Raw genomic sequence first — 18,634 nt, forward strand, 5'->3', positions numbered from 1 at the left:
CTCACTGGGCATGCTCACTTGCAATTGCTCTGTCGCTCTCTCCTGAGTCTTTTGCTGTCCCCTCAGTTTTTTCCTCCATGCCTCTCTTTGCAGGGAGAAGAGGGTGAGTGGAGAAAGGAGAAGCAACGCTTGTTCTGCTGCAAACATCCTTTTCTGGAGTACACCAGGCTGTGTGTGGCTGACTGCACGTTACGCTGGGATTAATTTAGCTGTTCTGGTTTCTGGGCTTTTACAGCTTGTGAAAGATGGAAGGACTGACACATTCTGGAGAGCAGGTTTCCTTTCTTCTTTTCCTTTAACATCACGCAGCCTCCTTATTGTTTAAAGGCATTATTGTTTGGACTTGATCGGCTTCTTCTACGCAAGAGGTAAATAGAAATTTCTTCCCCTCTTTTCCTTATGGTATGTACTGGTGTGTTGCGCGATAATGCAGACATCCCTCCCAGCTGGTCTACAGATTCCGGTCATTCAAGTGACAACCTCCTGCCTCTGTTATTAGTGTTCACTGCACAGGCAGGAAACCTGGTGGCTGTCATTTGTTCAGAACAGGCAGAGATTCACTGGGACCCTTCTCAAAGTGACTTCAGTTGATCCAGTTTCATAAATATAGGCCAAAATGGGTAAGAGCACAGCCCAAGGTACATCAAGCCTAGGACTGGCAGTGCTGCTTTATGTATCATTAGAGAACAGCTCTAAACTCATTTGCTCTGTGTGTGTGTGTCCAAGATACTGAAATCTCTCTAGTCGTCATTCAGCAGCTCACAGGAGCCGTGTGGTTTGTATTTACTCCCCCTCTCTGCCCTCTCCATTTTAGCTTTCTGGTGAACAGGGAGATCAAAGCCCTTCTTTCATTTCTCTCCCAGGCTTTAGAATTCACTAACATGCTCTTCAAAGAAATACAGATAATTCCAGGATATCACAAGGGAAGGAAGAATTCCTCCTAAGGCAGGTGTGAAGAATAAGCACAGGTGGAGAAAGCTATAGATAATCTCACAGTAGGGCCAAGTTTCAGTCAATGTAACATTTTTAATTGGCAGATTGCAAAAGTTCCCAAACAGTCAGTAAGATCATATAGTTTTACTTTAAAATGTTTCAGTTTACATGCAGCCACGCATGCAGTGTTTCTGTCCCTAGCAAGAATACTATGAATATAAAAGATTAATCTAGGCTGAGGCATTCAAAATAAGAAGTTCTATGAATTTCAAGAAAAAGGATGCTTTGAAGCAGTGGTTGGGGAATCTTTTTTGGGCCGGAGGCCACTAACCCACAGAAAAATCAGTCAGGGGCCACACACAAGTGAGAAGCAAAAACACCACCAACAACAAAAAAACACTTCACCGATGTGGCCTCCAACTGAGGAGAAAGCACTCCCCACATTTCCCCTTGCACACCAGAGCCTATGGGGGCCCAGCCTACTAGATTTTGTGTGCTCCAGCTCTGTGGTGGGGCAGAATCTGGCCCCCGGGCCTGAGATTTCCCACTCCTGATTTTTTTTAACATAAGAGACAATCATCCAGCTTTCTTTGTAGGAGGGAAAGCATTTAGAATATCTGACAAAAATGTCCATAGTGCTGCTACTGACATAGGGTAGAGTACATCTGTTCTCAGAATCAACTTTCCCCAACAGATTTTTATTAAGTTATGAATACTTTTTGAATCCATCTCAGTTTGATTAAATAAGTGCCCACTTGTCACCAACGTATAAGTAAAATTCCATTTTATTACTACTATTTTAGAAACTTGAATTATTATTTTAGTCTAGTTGTACATCTGCCTGATTTTCCTCTACAAAATGCAGACTGGATAAAATCCCAAACTTTATATTACAAATTATGGATATAAACAGTCACTTAATTTCAATTAAATTATTATGCAATAATTTTATAAAGAGGCCATAAAGCCAAAAATTACATATTAAAATTCAGTGTTTGTAATATGTTATAGAAATAGTTAGCTATATAAAATGTGTTTTAATGCTCAGGATCTATTTCTTCAGAGAGTATTTATCAGGTGGCTTTCTTTTGTTTGTTGGCTGGATCATTTAATGTAAAGCTTAAAAAAGAAAGTCATCAGTTCTTAAAAAGGGCAAAATTAGATGCTATATGTGATTAAAAAAATGATATAATGTTTAATATGAAACACATCACTGTAGCAAATATTTTATTAAGCTCATAACGTAAAAATTAGAGACAAACAAGTTAATTATTTTTTAAAAGAAATCTAGTATGTGAAAGTCATTCCTTTTTAATTCCTATAATTAAACAAAACTGTCTAGCATTATGCCTTTATGTTTGTTTTCTTTCACTGGACAATATTTTTGTTGTTCCTGCTCAGAAAATGTTTTCAATAAAAAAATCAGAGAGAGGCTCTTTATTAAACTATTGTGCCATTCACATTATTTCACTCTTCAGACACAATCTTTCATTTGCCCCTGCTGACAGTTTCATTTTCTGCAGAAAAGACTGGATGCAAGAATATGTAGGGGAGTTACCAACTTTAGAAAACAGAACTTTTTTTATTCAGACTCTTATAATCTTAGACTGGCACTGTCCTAGTGCAATCCCTTTGAAATAATTTAAAACTCTATTTCGGATATAATATGCAACATGCGTAAGATCTGTGGTAAGTGTAAAGCCTGATAGACTGAGTTGGAGATCAGCTGGCTGTGTGGCCATGCAAGCATGCCTACACAAAGGAGATGCCCTCTGGAACTGCCCATGCTGGGCTAGCGTGGAAGAGAAGTTTTGGGACAAGCTGTAAATGGTCTATGGGAGTCAGGAAAGAGGCTGGATCCACTTTTACACAGATACAGTGGTTCCAGTCCCTTGTGTCACTAAGATGGAGGGGCGGGCCTGATGGGGTGTTAATATAACCCTGTCTGTAGCATCTCTGTTTACACCGATTCTGTTCTGGATGTCCTCAGTTTAGAATTAGGATGATATTTGTCTGCTGGCAAACTCAGACTGGGTTCTACGTTCCCATTGGCTCACCATTGCGATTCTGCCATCAGTGGAACCCACGCAGCTCCACTGCTTGGAGGAATGGCATGGGGACTGCAGGGCCCCCTTAGAACTTTCACTGCCATCTGGTGTCTGGCTTTTCTGCAGCTTGTATAGTAGGCCTGTGCCACACAGTTATGCTACTGTGCACCTGTAACAGATGGCTATCAGTTTCAACTGTAAAAGGCACTAAAAGCACAATTCAGAGAATTGAAGCTGTTCTCTATCGGAAGACTACGAATTCTGTATTAGTTCCTTTTGTCTGGATACTCCCACTTGGTCACATTCCTTTTACTGGGCAGATAGCACATACCCATCAGCCTGCCCTATCTCAAGGTGTGTACTGTAGTCCATTCTCCAGGATCCAGCCCTCCTCTTTCTTGTCTGATAGCAAGCCCCATTCTGCCTGTCCAGGAGCAGGACCCCATTCTACTGGAAGCCCAAACTTGTGATGGCTTCTTTGATCAGGACGTGTCACTGTCAGTGCCAGTGTACAGGCCTGATACCTCAGACAGGCTCTGCAGGCTGAACATGTCTTCCCAGGCCAGTGAAGGCATGTAACCCCTTCAGACAAAGATGGGTAACACAGACTATGCCTACATCGCCAGGGGCTTGGTTTTTTTTTTTTAAATATACACAAATTGCAAACCGCAATTTGCATATCTTTTTCCGCTTGTTTTTTTCGGAAGAGGCTTTTCCAACATTTGGCCAGTTTACATGGGGCCAAATGTCAGAAAAACCTCCTTTTTCAGAACATTCCTTATTCCTCAGGAATACTGGGATGCCGAAAGAGCGTGCCCGCTTTTTCAGAAAGTGTTCCAAAAAAGTGGACACATTCTCTGGACGTGGCAGAGTTTTTCTGGGATCCCTTTGGGGTTCTGGAAAAACTCTGAAGTCTAGACATAGCCACAGTGTCACACTCCTTCACCTTTAGAGGGTATGTTGGTGCACCCTGTGTAGAAACCCCTTTCCCAGCAATTCTAGAATCACAGGTTTAGGCCAGAAGAGAGCATTGTGATGGTATATGCTGACATCCTGGCCTCAGAGCACCAACCATGGTTCTTGCATCCAACATAGTTGACTTTGTTTGAGGTTGAGTAGAGATGTCAAACGTGGGCTAAATCTAGCCCCACACCCTCTGCCTTCATCTGGCCTACAGCACCCTCTGCATGCAGAGGACCTGGGTCCAATGCCACATTAGTGGTCCTTCTCTCTCAGGCTGAGAGGGAGGTCACTTTGATGTGTTGCATCAGGAAAGAAGCCAAAGCTAATCAGTACTCCCTCGCCCAAGACTCTTACCTAAGGCAGACAGTAGCCACAGTCTAGGGCTGGACAGAGCAATAAGAAGTCTTTAGCCTAAGCCTTCTTGCAAAGGCAGTATAATGGAGTCAGCACACATGTCTCACTAGCACCCCCATTTTGACCAGTACATGTCTGCAATCACTCAATTTTTTAGTCAGGCGTGAGCCTGATTTTCTTCCAGATCTTACAATGGAGTGGTACCTGCTTCTTACAAGCACCCCATAGCTGATGGTAGTTCTGTGGGTCTTCTGCAACTAACCCCCTGGCTGAGGGCATACAGTCTCTAGTTCTTTCTCTCACACTGGTTCGGGGCCATAGCACCAAGGCTTCCTTCCCAGAGGCACTGCCTTCCCTAATAGCCCAGCAGGGGTCCATCTTGGTCCCCTCAGTTGGTGTTCTTTCTACAGTCCTCCCTGGGCTCAGTCTTCAGCCAGAACAGGATTCATCAAGGCACCCTGGCCTGGTTGCATCTGGCTATGTTCTGGGCTCAGATTGTCCATGGTCCTGCTGCTCTTCCAACCAGCTAGGCTCCCTCTTCTTCCTGTTCAAGTTCCAACTGGCAACTGACTGCTCAGCCTCTGCTGCTTCCTTATAGATGGCCATTCTGGCCCCTGATTGGTTGCTCTAGCAGTCTCTCCGATTGGCAGCTTCAGTGCCGCCACTCTAGGCCACCTAAAGGACTTTTCCTCTGCTCTTTTTTAGGGCAGGGTGAGGCAGGGCTGAAAGGCCTCCAGCAGGAAGCCTCTGGACCTAGTTCACCCCATCACAGGCAGGTAGTAGATACTAAACCCTTGAGTCCCTGGGCACGGCAGTGCAATCATCAGTCTTTAGCCTACCCTTCTAATAAGGCAAACAGCAGACATAGTCCAGGCGCTTGCAGCCTTCTGGCTGGAGCAAGTCACAAACAAAGCACAGGCCTAAAATGAGTAGGCTACCACCCTAGGATTGGTTGCAGAGAGTGCTCCACCAGGTCCCAGCCTTGGGCCCTAACAGTGAGAATCCTACTGAAATATGCTGACTCTTACTGCAACAGGACAAACTGAATAATGTCTAGTTCCCATGGACTACTTCCTACCACAATCCATTGCTATGGCTCTGTAGTCTGCCAGTCCTCAGAGTCCTCGGGTAAGTAGTGGACAGTAATCCCAGAAGCTTTTCCCCATTCTCAGTTTTCTCTGTGGGCATGATGCCACACAGTTTGGAGTTTCTTCTGTCATCCTGTAGGGACTTTTGCCTCCTTTCCTGGCTCTGGTGCAACTTAGATGAAGGCCTGCCTTTTATAGAATCATAATATACCAGAACTGGAAGGGATCTCAGGCAGGACCGAATACCATCTATTCTAGATCATCCCTTACAAGTATTTGCCTAACCTGCTCTTAAAATCTCCAGTGATGGAAATTCCACAATCTTCCTAGGCAATTTATTCCAGTGCTTAACCACCCTGACAGTTAGGAAACTTTTTCCCCTAATGTCCAACGTAAATCTCTCTTGCTGCAAATTAAGCCCATTGCTCCTTGTTCCCATCATCAGAGATCAAGGAACATACTTTTTCTCCCTTCTCCTTGTAACATCTTTTTAGGTGCTTGAAAGTGATTATCATATTACCTCTCAGTCTCTTTTCCACACTAAACAAACCCAATTCTTTAAATCTTCCTTCCTGTCCCTCCCCTCTGCTTCTGGTGCACAGGGTGAGGCTGACTTGGCTCCATCCACTAGGGAGAGTGCAGCAGTGCCTCCATCTCAGGCTTGGAGGGAGGCCACTGCCTCACCATATCAACCTCCACAGGAGTTTGGACGGAGCAGAAGTCTAAATGGGCACTTGGTGAGGAGGGAGAGGAACTAGGGAAGAGTTTATGACTGTTGTAGAAGGATATCTTGGACTACTTCTGTGTGTCAGGTGAAATCAACATTTACCAACAACTAACGATTTCAGTCAAATCCTGCCAGTCTCATCTCTAATACCTACATGGGGAACAAATATTTATTAATGGCTTCTTCAATCTAGCAGAGAAAGGTGTGACACGATCAAGTGGCTGGAATTTGAAGCTAGACTAATTCAGACTAAAAATAGGGCATAACTGAACAGTGAGAATAATTAAAACTGGAACAATTTACTAAGCATCACGGTGGGTTCTCCATCACTGAGAACTGTTAAATCAATGTGGGAGTTTTTCTAAAAGATTTGTTACAGTAATTATTATGTGGCCTATGTTGTTGAAGAGTTTAGACTAGATATCCACAATGGTCCCTTCAGGTTTTAGGATCTGTTAATCTAAACTATATGCCATAATAGTGAAAACATGAGTTATTGGGTTTGATATATTTACTTGAGTAACAGGAAGAAATGTTCCTTACACTGAAGGCATTATTGGTTGGAATTCTCTGGCCTATGTCATGCAGAAAATCAGATTTGATAGAAAGCATAATGGTCTCTTCAGGCTTTAAAAATCTATTAGTATATTAATTTTCTTGTTTATAGAATAAACTAGGGGGCTGTGCTTGCTGCTTGATTTGCTTGCCAACCCCCCCTTCTCTGCCCGCTTTTGCTTTTGTGGCCAGGGAGCCTGATGATGTCATTCTGCTGTGCAGCAGGAAAAACTTTTACATAGATATAGATGTAGCAATTCAGCTAGGTTAGGTGAAAAATAAGGCACCTAGTGAGGCAGAATGGAAAAATGTGTGATGTTCACTTTCATATAATCTGGATATTTTTGTCATTTCGTAACACTTGTTCTTCTCTATGCTGCCCAGGAGGGCACCGCTTCTTTTTCTAACATTTTTACAGTCTTTTTTTCCTAACTGAAGTTACTTTGAAAAACAAATTGGTAGTGAACAGTTTTTGGAGATAATAATATACACCAAGAGCTTCAGAGAATTTGAAAAATTATTTTAGTATTTTTTACAGTTTTGGGGTACATGTGCCTAGTTCTCTGAAATGTTCAGTGATGCCATCAGCCTGACTCGGGGTTGCTTTACTCTGAATTGACAAAAATGTCCCTAGTCTTCTCTAACCCAAATTTCATTTTTGATCTGTAATTCTCTTTTCCCCCTAGAAGTTGGTAAAGAATAAAAACCATTCATGATTACAGAATGACTACCTGATCTAAATAGTCCAATGAGGAAATGATTTTTATTGTAATAAAAGTTGTTATTATTAATTTGAATTAGGGATGTAAAATTCCATTTAATTAGTTAATCGGTTAAACATATTGTTTAACTGGTTAATCAATTAAAGGGGAGGGTGGGTGGGGAAGTTGCTAGAGCAACCCAGCTGGAGCAGACCCAGTCTGCGACAGGGCGGGAGCAGCACCCTGCCCGTGGCAGTCTGGGAGCTGCTTCTGCCCCCACTCATTAACCTTAACCAGTAAGCTTCATCCGCTAACGATGAGGCTAGCCGGTTAACCAGTTAAATATTCAGATCCCTATTTTTAATGCCTCTTTTTAAGAAGCAATGTAACAAGAATAGATAGTTTCAAAACAAGCACCCAGAGTTATTTTTAGACATTTTAAATAAAAGTGTCCTGGTTTTGAAAGATACTGAGCAACTTCCATTGTCAAATAAAAATAAAGGTTAGGTTAATTTGTAAATAATCAAGACTGCAGTGCAAATGTATTTTACAGTATTGGGTGAATAAAAATAACTATCTGTTTTTTTTCCAGACCAGACCTAGTTCTGTGAGGAAATGGATACCTCTTCCAAACAATGTCCAGTCAAAAAACGAGTGAAAATCCATCCCAACACAGTGACAGTGAAATATACATCCCATTATCCCCAACCTGGAGAAGAGGTTTCTGATGAAACCAGTGATGATATTGGAAGCTTTGTGGAAGACAATCCAAAGAAAAGATTGCTGAGTGACAGAAAAAGGAAAGGAAGAGCCTTCTTTGGAACTATGGATATGCAACCTCAGCCAGCCCAAGAAATGGAAGACAATGAGACTGGTCAACACCATAATTTTACAGATGGAAGCATATTTCAGTCCAGAAAGACTTGGGTAGTGCTTTTTGCCTCTGCCTTGGCTCATGGCTGTGTGGCTCTGATAACTAGACTTGTTTCTGATCGATCCAAAGTGCCATCTCTAGAACTAATTTTTGTTCGTTCAGTCATACAAGTGTTGTCTGTCATTGTTGTGTGTTACTACCATGAGGACCCCTTCGGACCAAAAGGACACAGATTGCAACTCTTCTTTTATGGTGTTTGCAATGTTATCTCCATTACCTGTGCTTACACTTCCTTCACTATAGTACCCCCAAGCAATGGAACCATTATGTGGAGAGCCACCACCACTGTCTTTAGTGCCATTTTGGCTTTTTTACTAATAGATGAACGAATGGCTTATATAGACATAATGACAGTGGTTAGCAGTATCTTTGGTGTTTGCCTGGTCATGTTCCCCAACATTGTTAATGAAGAAAACTCTTTGCTCAGTGTCTGGAAAGAAGCCTTTGGCTACACCATGACAGTTATGGCAGGCTTGACCACAGCTCTTTCCATGATTGTCTACAAGTCAATCAAAGATCATGTCAGTATGTGGACTGCATTATTTACTTTTGGCTGGACTGGAACTGTGTGGGGAGCCTCCACCATGTTTTTTCTTCAAGAGCCAATTATACCACTGGATGGAGAAACCTGGAGCTATCTCATTGCTATCTGTATATGTTCTACTGTGGCTTTCTTGGGGGTCTATTATGCCTTGAATAAATTTCACCCAGCTCTGGTCAGCACAGTGCAACACTTAGAGATTGTGACAGCCATGATTCTGCAGCTTGCGGTGCTCCGCATCTTTCCCAGCATTTATGACCTCATTGGGGGGGCCATCATTATGATTAGTGTCGTTTTCCTTGCATGTTATAAGGTATCCTGGAAGAATTTAGGGAGGCAAGATTATCAGGAGATAGTGGATTCTTCCATTAAATGAATGTCAGTTTGTTGTAGTCTTTTCTGTAATCGTTTCTGGGCTGCCGTGTGAAATTAATGTTCATTTGCCAATGTCCTTTGTGTAGTAGAGTGGACAGAGTCCTAATTTTCTTGTTCAGAAATAATAGGCTAGACTATACCTGATAACATGATTTTGGAATCAGTGGAATTGCACCAGAGATGAACTTGTCTAAATGTGTAAAATAATTTTAAATGTTTCAGTGTGCGAACTTAGATTTATTCTCAGCTGAGGTAGGCAGTAGCTGCTAAAATTACATGTAGAAAATTCTGTCCTAGGAGTGTTTCTATCATAGTCCTCCTTGTAGAATATCATATTGAAACTATTGTTAGTCATCCCGGGCATTGCAGCTGTAAACTAATTTTATGGTAACAAGAAAGTCATATGTTGACATTTACCATTGAAGGAGAAAATGTATGTTCCATGGTAACATTATATGTTACTTCTTAACATGTATATGGTTATAATTCTTTAAATAGCTACTCGGAGAGGAGTAAATAAATAAAGTGATGTTCTCTGTGCTCTAATAGTAAAGGTTCTGTCAGAATCCCCATAATAACCCTTGACTTGGTCCAAAACCTCCCTGTTAGCTGAAAGCTGGAACAAATGAAATTAGAAAAAGATATTCACAGAGGAAAATGAAAGGAAAGATGAGGTTATTTTGTAATTGTCTGAGTGAAATGCACTTAAAAGCTAGTTTCAGATGTGTTTAACTCACATGTGTTTCTAACCATTCATATTATTGCCTCATTTTCATAAGCAGTTAAGCCCACCTAGCTATCTGTCCCCTCATTAGCTCATGTCTGAGCCTTGATTCTTCAGTTTCTCCTTTCTTGTGTGCCCACTGAAGCCTAAGCAATATGCCCCTCTCAAAAAGTACACCTCTGTCCATGCCTCCTAACCAAGTCTGGAGCACAAGCCCTACTCTTAGGTATAGCTTTGCCCCCTGGGTCTCTACAGATTGAAGAAATTCACTCACATTTAAGTTGCATAAAATGAAACCCTCACACTGTCTGACAGTTTCTGGAGAAAAAGATGTCTTTAAAATAGAGAGAAAGAGAATTACATTAAATTAAAAGCAGCAGTTTGCATCACATGTATCATCTAGCTAATTTCCCAAACCCAGAGAGGCAGGCTCTGGTTGCTTAGCTGCAGAAAAAAAAGAAGCTCTCATATATATAAAGAGGAAATCCAGTCTCTGACCTCTGTGGCCAGAGACACATCTTGCTGTGGTGTCCAGAGAGTTCTTGCCTATCCCTTTGCCTAGGGTACGGTGATTAGGTACCTTCCCTGCTTCAATCCAAGGCAGCTCTCCTTGTTTTACAAATCAATTTTCTCAAGATGCAGCCCCACACAGTAAGCCTGGTGAACAAATGAATGATGCATCCTGCCAGAGATGGCCAACAGAAGAGATATATTTAAACCATGAGCAATGCAGCCTCTCTCATGTCAAATTCAAGTTAAGACTTCCACAGATCACTGAATCCAATCTAGCCAAGCTTTTCAAAACCTTTTATCTAGTTTTTTTCCTTGTCATGAAATAAATCATTGGCAGACCCTAGGTCACGCTCTTAAGGCCAAAGTTGGTATGGCTTTTTAAATGTGTGTATGTAAATAAATGTTTACATGCCAAAATGTTATCCAATATGAAAAATTGGCCAATAATGATTCTTGAGCTTTTTCCCAAAGTGTGCTAAAATGGAAAGTTAAAGTGAATGGCTCCATAACCCATTTTCAATCTGCTGAGCAGCAATCCAGGAATTTAAGAGTTCTGCTCTTATTAAAGCTAATAACAAAGTTTACATTGGCTTTACTTGCTCTAAGATCATATCTTAAGTGGATGGGCTTATGGATCTAGATCTTCAGTTAGTGCTAATAGAATGGAATCTAATTAATTACATTAATTTACCCCAGTTGATGATATTGGTCACAGCACCTGCGCAGCGTTGGCTAACATCCAACAGACCAATGGTCTTAGATCAGCGGTTCTCAAACTTTAGCAGCCCGAGAACTACTATTTTGATTTAATTTTTTTCACTGGGCCCTCACCCAGCCCCTTCTCTTGGGCCCCACTCCTGCTTGCTCCATCCCCCCTCTTTCTGTTGCTAGCTCACCCCCAACCCTCACTCACTCTCACCAGGCTGGGGTAGGGAAGCTGGGATGCAGGGGGGGGGGGAGTGAGGGCTCTCACTAGGGGTCTAGGCTTTTGAGTGCAGTGGGGGATGAGGGCTTTGGGGTACAGGAGAGGCTCAGTGTTGAGGCAGAGTGATCAGATGGTTGGGTGCGAGCTACAAAAGGGAGTTTAGCTGTAGGAGAGGACAGTTGGGATGGAGGGAGTTCAGAGTGTGGGACACCAGCAGCGCTTACTGCAGTTCCCAGGAAGCTGCCACCAGGTTTCTACAGACCCTGTAGTACACGGGCAGCCAGCAGGCTCTATGTGTTCTCCTTGTGCCTGCAGGTGACATCTCTGCAGCTCCTAATGGTTGCAGTTCCCGGCCAATGGGAGCTGCAAAGCCAGCACTTGGGCAGAGGCCGAGCACATGCACTGAGGGCAACAGGAGTCTAGATGGCAGCTGCTCAGAAGAAAGGCAGTTAGGGAATTGGCCTTAGTCCTGGGCTCCCGCTGTTCCCCCACATGCAGGACGCAGTTTGAAGGAGGAAAAGTTGATCAGTGGAGTCCCTGGACCCCTGGAGTACCTCTCACAGACCCCCAGGAGTCCATGGACCCCAGTCTGAGAAATGCTGGTGTAGGTCAAAGAAGATTGTGTTCTCATATTTGTGCCTGTTCTTATCAGTAAAGAGTTTGTGTAAGCTTTATGACCTGGGAGGCTGAATGGAACAGCATTCAATAGCCTCTCAATGACAAATTACAAAGGAAGTCGTGACCCTTCCTACTTGCCTGAAAAGTGCCTGTAATATAGGATTTCAGAGGAGAAGTTGGAGAAGACGAGGATGTAAGGGAATGAGGGAGTGAATGGACTCCCTGGTGAAAATAGACAGAGAACTTTGCTGCTCACCAGCAGAGACGGGGTTTTTTTAACAGAAAAAATTATAGTCACTTTTTTAAGTGAGTTAATTTAAATGGCTTCATGTAATCCTAGTCTTGGCAGGTGATAGACTATGCAGACCATGGCCCCAGTTTGGCAGAGAAACAGTTAACTGCTTTTTCAGAGTAGGACCAGAGCTGTCTGCTTTCAGTTGTCACTCAGGAGAGAGTGAAGACAGCTGTGCAGAAGGGAAGGGTCTGTCACCTCTCTCTCTATATGAGAGGTTAGTTAGGTTTTTTTAAATGTGTAGGGAGTTGTAAGACTGAATTAGCACAGAGGGTTGTTTTTCTGTACTGTTGGGTGCTGTTTGAGGTTCTTATGTGGTTGGGAAACATCCTTGAAAATTAAACCTCTGTTTGTGCTGTGGCTTTGCATGGCATAATAAATCATGCCCTTTGGAAATGTGGTGGGAAAACATACTTAAATTAAATGACAAAATTCATACTGAAGACTGTGTATTTTCTTCCTGTGTAGAATCTGCTAACTTTGGGCCAACTGTCTTGTCAGTGTAATTAAGATGAATGATCAGTGAGCGTGCTCATCACTTGCTCTGATGTATCTTTCCTTAAGTTACAATGTTATCACTGAAAGCTTTCCCAGGCTCTGCACTCAGGATAATGGAAATATTATACCTTGTTGTGTGCTGGAGGAAACCATGCTCTTTTGGAATCATTTCCAGCAAACAAAATGGTTGGTGGGAAAGAATGCAATAAAATGGCCTGCGGGAAGGGTACGTTGATAGAATGGAAGTGCAGGTAAATTCTGGCACAGCAATGCAGTAACACAAATGGGCAGTCAGGACCTGAGTAAGTCTCTGTGTTGCGGAGCTTTCTCCTCAGTCACAGGAATTGCTGTCTCCCATCCTCAGTTCTCACTGGAACTGCAGAAAGGGGAAAAACAGTAAGGCTATGTCTACATAGTTTCCCTCTTCCGCAAAAGCCTATGCAAATGAAGCACAGATTAGCATATTGCTATGTTATCATTTGCATAATTAGTTAGGAGCCATTTTTGCGCAAGAGGCTTTTTGCGAAAAAAAATCCCCTCTTGCGCAAAATCCGTTCTTCCTGAAAAAATGTGCTGTGTAGACAGTGCCTTTCTGTGCAAAAAACAGCTCCTAATTCATTATGCAAATGAAGCATGTCAATATGCTAATCCTCGCTTCATTTGCATAGGCTTTTGCGGAAGAGGGAAGCTGTGTAGATGTAGCCTAAGAGAGCTCAAACTCCTTTCCCCAGGGATCTCCAGTTCCCTTTTAGCAATACAGAGTAGCCCTGATTTTCTAGCATCATTTGATGCACCTCTTCCCTTACCCCCAAACATCACAGAATCACTTGACATAAACTCTCACTATAAAGTGACCTTACTTCCCTTAAATCAAACTTCCTGCCATTCCAGCCTTAGGACAAGATGACTCCCTCACTCATAAATGAACTGTAATTGTAGATAGGTGAACAGATATCTAGGGTTGGTAAATTACACGCTGATTACTCCTAATAACAAACTGCTGCGACTACTTTCTTCCACGATTTGATCTGAGGAAGTGGGTCTGGCCCACGAAAGCTCATCATCTAATAAACCATCTTGTTAGTCTTTAAAGTGCTACATTGTCCTGCATTTTGCTTTAGCCCTGTTAGTCTAGTCTAGCTGAAACAAAAAACAGAACTATGTAGCACTTTAAAGACTAACAAGATGGTTTATTAGGTGATGAGCTTTCATGGGCCAGACCCACTTCCTCAGATCAAATTGTGGAAGAAAATAGGCATGACCATATATACCAAAGGGATATGGTAAAAAAAAGTGAACACATATAAAAAGGACAAATCAAATTTCAGAACAGAGGAGGAATGAGGGGGATTTCTTTCGCCGCCTCCGCCTACGAGAATATTTCCAAACTACCAATGAACATCACTCTGACCAACCAGATCCCCCCTATCAACACCAAAGGAAAAATAATTCTATATGGACTCCCCCTGACGGCCAGAATTACAATCTGGATTTCTATATACAAAGCTTCCGCAACAATGCACAGACTGACATTATTCACAAATGACAACAAGCGACACAAAATCTCAGCTGCGCTGAACACTATGCTATCCAGAGTCTCAAAAACAACCCGGACATTATAATCAAACCAGCAGACAAAGGGGGTGCTGTGGTCATTATGAATAAGTCCGACTATAACCAGGAGGCAACCAGACAACTCTCCACCACCACATTTTACAAACCTCTCTCCTCTGATCCCACCTCAGAATACCAAAAGAATCATAGAATCATAGAATCATAGGACTGGAAGGGACCTCGAGATGTCATCGAGTCCAGCCCCCCGCCCTCAAGGCAGGATCAAGCTCCGTCTACACCATCCCTGACAGATGTCTATCTAACCTGTTCTTAAATATCTCCAGAGAGGGAGATTCCACCACCTCCCTTGGCAATTTATTCCAATATTTGACCACCCTGACAGTTAGGAATTTTTTCCTAATGTCCAATCTAAACCTCCCCTGCTGCACTTTAAGCCCATTACTCCTTGTCCTGTCCTCAGAAACCAAGAGGAACAAATTTTCTCCTTCCTCCTTGTGACACCCTTTTAGATATTTGAAAGCCGCTATCATGTCCCCCCTTAATCTTCTTTTTTCCAAACTAAACAAGCCCAGTTCATGAAGCCTGGCTTCATAGGTCATGTTCTCTAAACCTTTAATCATTCTTGTCGCTCTTCTCTGTACCCTTTCCAATTTCTCCACATCTTTCTTGAAATGTGGCGCCCAGAACTGGACACAGTACTCCAGCTGAGGCCTAACTAGTGCAGAGTAGAGCGGCAGAATGACTTCACGAGTTTTGCTTACAACACACCTGTTGATACAACCTAGAATCATATTTGCTTTTTTTGCAACAGCATCACACTGTTGACTCATATTCAACTTGTGGTCCACTATGACCCCTAGATCCCTTTCCGCCATGCTCCTTCCTAGACAGTCGCTTCCCATCTTGTATGTATGGAACTGATTGTTCCTTCCTAAGTGGAGCACTTTGCATTTCTCTTTATTAAACCTCATCCTGTTTACCTCCGACCATTTCTCTAACTTGCTAAGGTCATTCTGAATTATGTCCCTATCCTCCAAAGAAGTCGCAACCCCACCCAGTTTGGTATCATCTGCAAACTTAATAAGCGTACTGTCTATCCCAATATCTACATCATTGATGAAGATATTGAACAGTATGGGTCCCAAAACAGACCCTTGAGGAACTCCACTTGTTATCCCTTTCCAGCAGGATTTAGAACCGTTAACAACCACTCTCTGACTACGGTTATCCAGCCAATTATGCACCCACCTTATCGTGGCCCTATCTAAGTTATATTTGCCTAGTTTATCAATAAGAATATCATGCGAGACCGTGTCAAATGCCTTACTAAAGTCTAGGTATATGACATCCACCGCTTCTCCCTTATCCACAAGGCTCGTTATCTTATCAAAGAAAGCTATCAGATTAGTTTGGCATGACTTGTTCTTCACAAACCCATGCTGGCTATTCCCTATCACTTTATTACCTTCCAAGTGTTTGCATATGATTTCCTTAATTACCTGCTCCATTATCTTCCCTGGGACAGACGTTAAACTGACCGGTCTATAGTTTCCTGGGTTGTTCTTATTCCCCTTTTTATAGATGGGCACAATATTTGCCCTTTTCCAGTCTTCTGAAATCTCCCCTGTCTGCCATGATTTTTCAAATCTCAGAATACCAAAAGAAACTACACTGTCTCCTTAGAGACCTCCCTACATCTACTTGGGACCAAATCCACATAGAAATACCTTCTGAACCCCAACCAGGATTGTTCTATCTGCTTCCCAAAATCCATAAATCGGGACACACCGGACGTCCCATCATCTCAGGTATCGGCACGCTCACTACTGGATTATCCAGCTATGTAGACTCTCTTCTCAAACCCTACGCAACCAACACTCCCAGCTATATCCGAAATACTACTGACTTCCTGAGAAAACTACAAAACATCGATTAACCTCCCTGATAACACCATCCTTGCTAACATGGATGTAGCAGCTCTATACACCGACATCCCACACGAAGATGGATTACAAGCAATTAGAAACACTATCCCAGAGAACAGTACTGCCAATCTGGCAGCATATCTATGTAACTTTGTTCTCACTCACAATTATTTCCAATCTGAGGACAACTTATACCTCCAGATCAGTGGCACAGCCATGGGTACCCACATGGCCCCACAGTACGCTAACATCTTTATTGCTGACTTAGAACAACGTGTCCTCAGATCCTGTCCTCTTTTACCCCTTCTCTACTTACGCTACATTGATTACATCTTTATGATCTGGTCCCACGGCCAAGAAACACTGGAGACATTCCACAGAGATTTTAACAACCTACACCCCACCATCAATCTCACCTGGACCATTCTATACGAGAGATCCATTTCCTGGATACCACAGTACAAATCACCAATGGTAAATTAGACACCACTCTCTACTGAAAACCCACTGACTCATACAGTTACCTTCATGCCTCCAGCTCCCATCCAGAACACACCATACGATCCATCGTCTATAGCCAAGCCCTTCGATACAACTGCATCTGCTCTAATCTCACTAACAGAGACCAGAAACTTCAGGATGTCTACCAAGCATTTATAAACCTCAATTACCTACCTGGAGAAATAAAAAAACAAATTGAAAGAGCCAGACGAATACCCAGAAACCATCTACTTCAAGACAGACCCAAGAAAACCAACAATAGAACACCACTTGTCATCACCTATAGCCCCCAACTTAAACCCGTCCAACACATTATCAATAAACTACAACTTATACGAGAACTGGATACTACACTGTGAGAGGCTCTGGGAGACAGACCCATAGGGTGTGACTAAACTACATGGCTCCATCGATGGAGCCATGTAGATTAGGCTGATCGGGAAAGGGAAATGAAGCCGCGATTTAAATAATGTATGGGTCTGATCAGCTGTTTGTTGGCTCAGTGCGCTAGTCTGGATGCTCCCGCGCCGACTTGAAAGCCCTTTATCGACTTCCCTGTTATGCCTCATAGGATGAGGTTTACCGGGGAGGTCGATAAAGGGCTTTCATGTCGACAGGGGAGCGTCCAGACTGCCCCGATCTGCCGATAAACAGCTGATCAGCAGAGTGGGGCAGCCATTTAAATTTAAATGAAGCCGCGATTATTTAAATCGCGGCTTCATTTCCCTTTGCCGAACAAACAAATCTACATGGCTCCGTTGATGGAGCCATGTAGTCTAGACGTACCCATAGTCTCCTACAGACAATCACCTAACCTCAGGATGATTCTTACCATCAACCACAGGACATACCACACTAATACCAACCCTGGAACTTCTCCTTGCAACAAACCCCGTTGCCAGCTTTGTCCACATATTTACTCTGCTGCCACCATTATTGGTCCTAACCAATTCAGTTATAAGATCAAGAACACATATTCCTGCTCATCCAGAAATATAATTTATGTCATCATACATTGGACAAACGTCTCAGACACTTTGCCAAAGAATCAATGCACACAAAACGGATATCAGACAGTATCACAAAGAAAAAACAGTTTCTTGCCATTTCAACCAGAAAGGGCATTGTCTCAATGACTTGATTACCTGCATACTGCTTCAAAGACATTTTAACACCAGACTTGAAAGAGAAATCTCTGAACTGTCATTCATGCTTAAACTTGACACTTTATACCGGGGTCTTAACAAAGATACTAATTATCTTACACATTACTGTGACGTAGTGGGGGTACCTGGCTGGTTTCTATGCTGCTGGCTCTGGGGTAACCCCCACTGGCTGCCGTGGGTACCATGACCCAGCAAAACAGGATGAGTCACTATGCAAACCAGTATGGCCAGACACCCCCCATGGAGAGGAACAAAGGAAGGTGGAATGCTGCCCTGGCTGGGGGGCAGGGCTGGAGGAGAGTGAGTTGAGTGGCTGTCTGGGAGCATGGAGGAGACAGCCTAGGGAAAGGGGCTGGAGTTTAGGGGCCCAGTCTCCCCCCATCTCAAGAGGGCCTGAGGCATCCTAGCCCAGCTCTGGGACCAGATTACATCTGTGCTGTGCTGTATCCTGGAGAGGCAATAAACTTCCTCTATTCCACCGGCTGGTGCAGTCTGTTTGTGCCATTTCGGGGTGCAGGAGACGGGGGACCCCCAACGCGCCATCACAATTACAAAGATAGCTTCCCCAATAATCACCTCTAATATCATTAGCTCACAGACATTTACCTTCCCATATCCCCTCTCTGTTCTGAAATTTTATTTGTCCTTTTTATATGTGTTCACTTTTTTTGATTGTAT

The 18,634-nt window shown here is 42.9% G+C and overlaps 1 protein-coding gene across 1 annotated transcript; it reads left to right on the plus strand.

Annotated features, from left to right (window-relative positions):
• Positions 1-88: 88 nt before the first annotated feature.
• On the plus strand, positions 89-12,761 carry SLC35G2 (solute carrier family 35 member G2). Its single transcript, XM_075937380.1, has 2 exons — positions 89-368; positions 7,962-12,761. Exon 2 carries the CDS (start codon positions 7,985-7,987, stop codon positions 9,218-9,220), a length of 1,236 nt encoding a protein of 411 aa, XP_075793495.1. The 5' UTR covers positions 89-368; positions 7,962-7,984; the 3' UTR covers positions 9,221-12,761.
• Positions 12,762-18,634: the final 5,873 nt, after the last annotated feature.

This window comes from Pelodiscus sinensis, chromosome 10, assembly GCF_049634645.1.
Source record: "Pelodiscus sinensis isolate JC-2024 chromosome 10, ASM4963464v1, whole genome shotgun sequence".
NCBI lineage: Eukaryota > Metazoa > Chordata > Testudines > Trionychidae > Pelodiscus > Pelodiscus sinensis.

Coding starts and splice junctions, on each gene's coding strand:
- SLC35G2 (XM_075937380.1), top strand. CDS start 7,985: ATGGATACCTCTTCCAAACAATGTCCAGTCAAAAAACGAGTGAAAATC.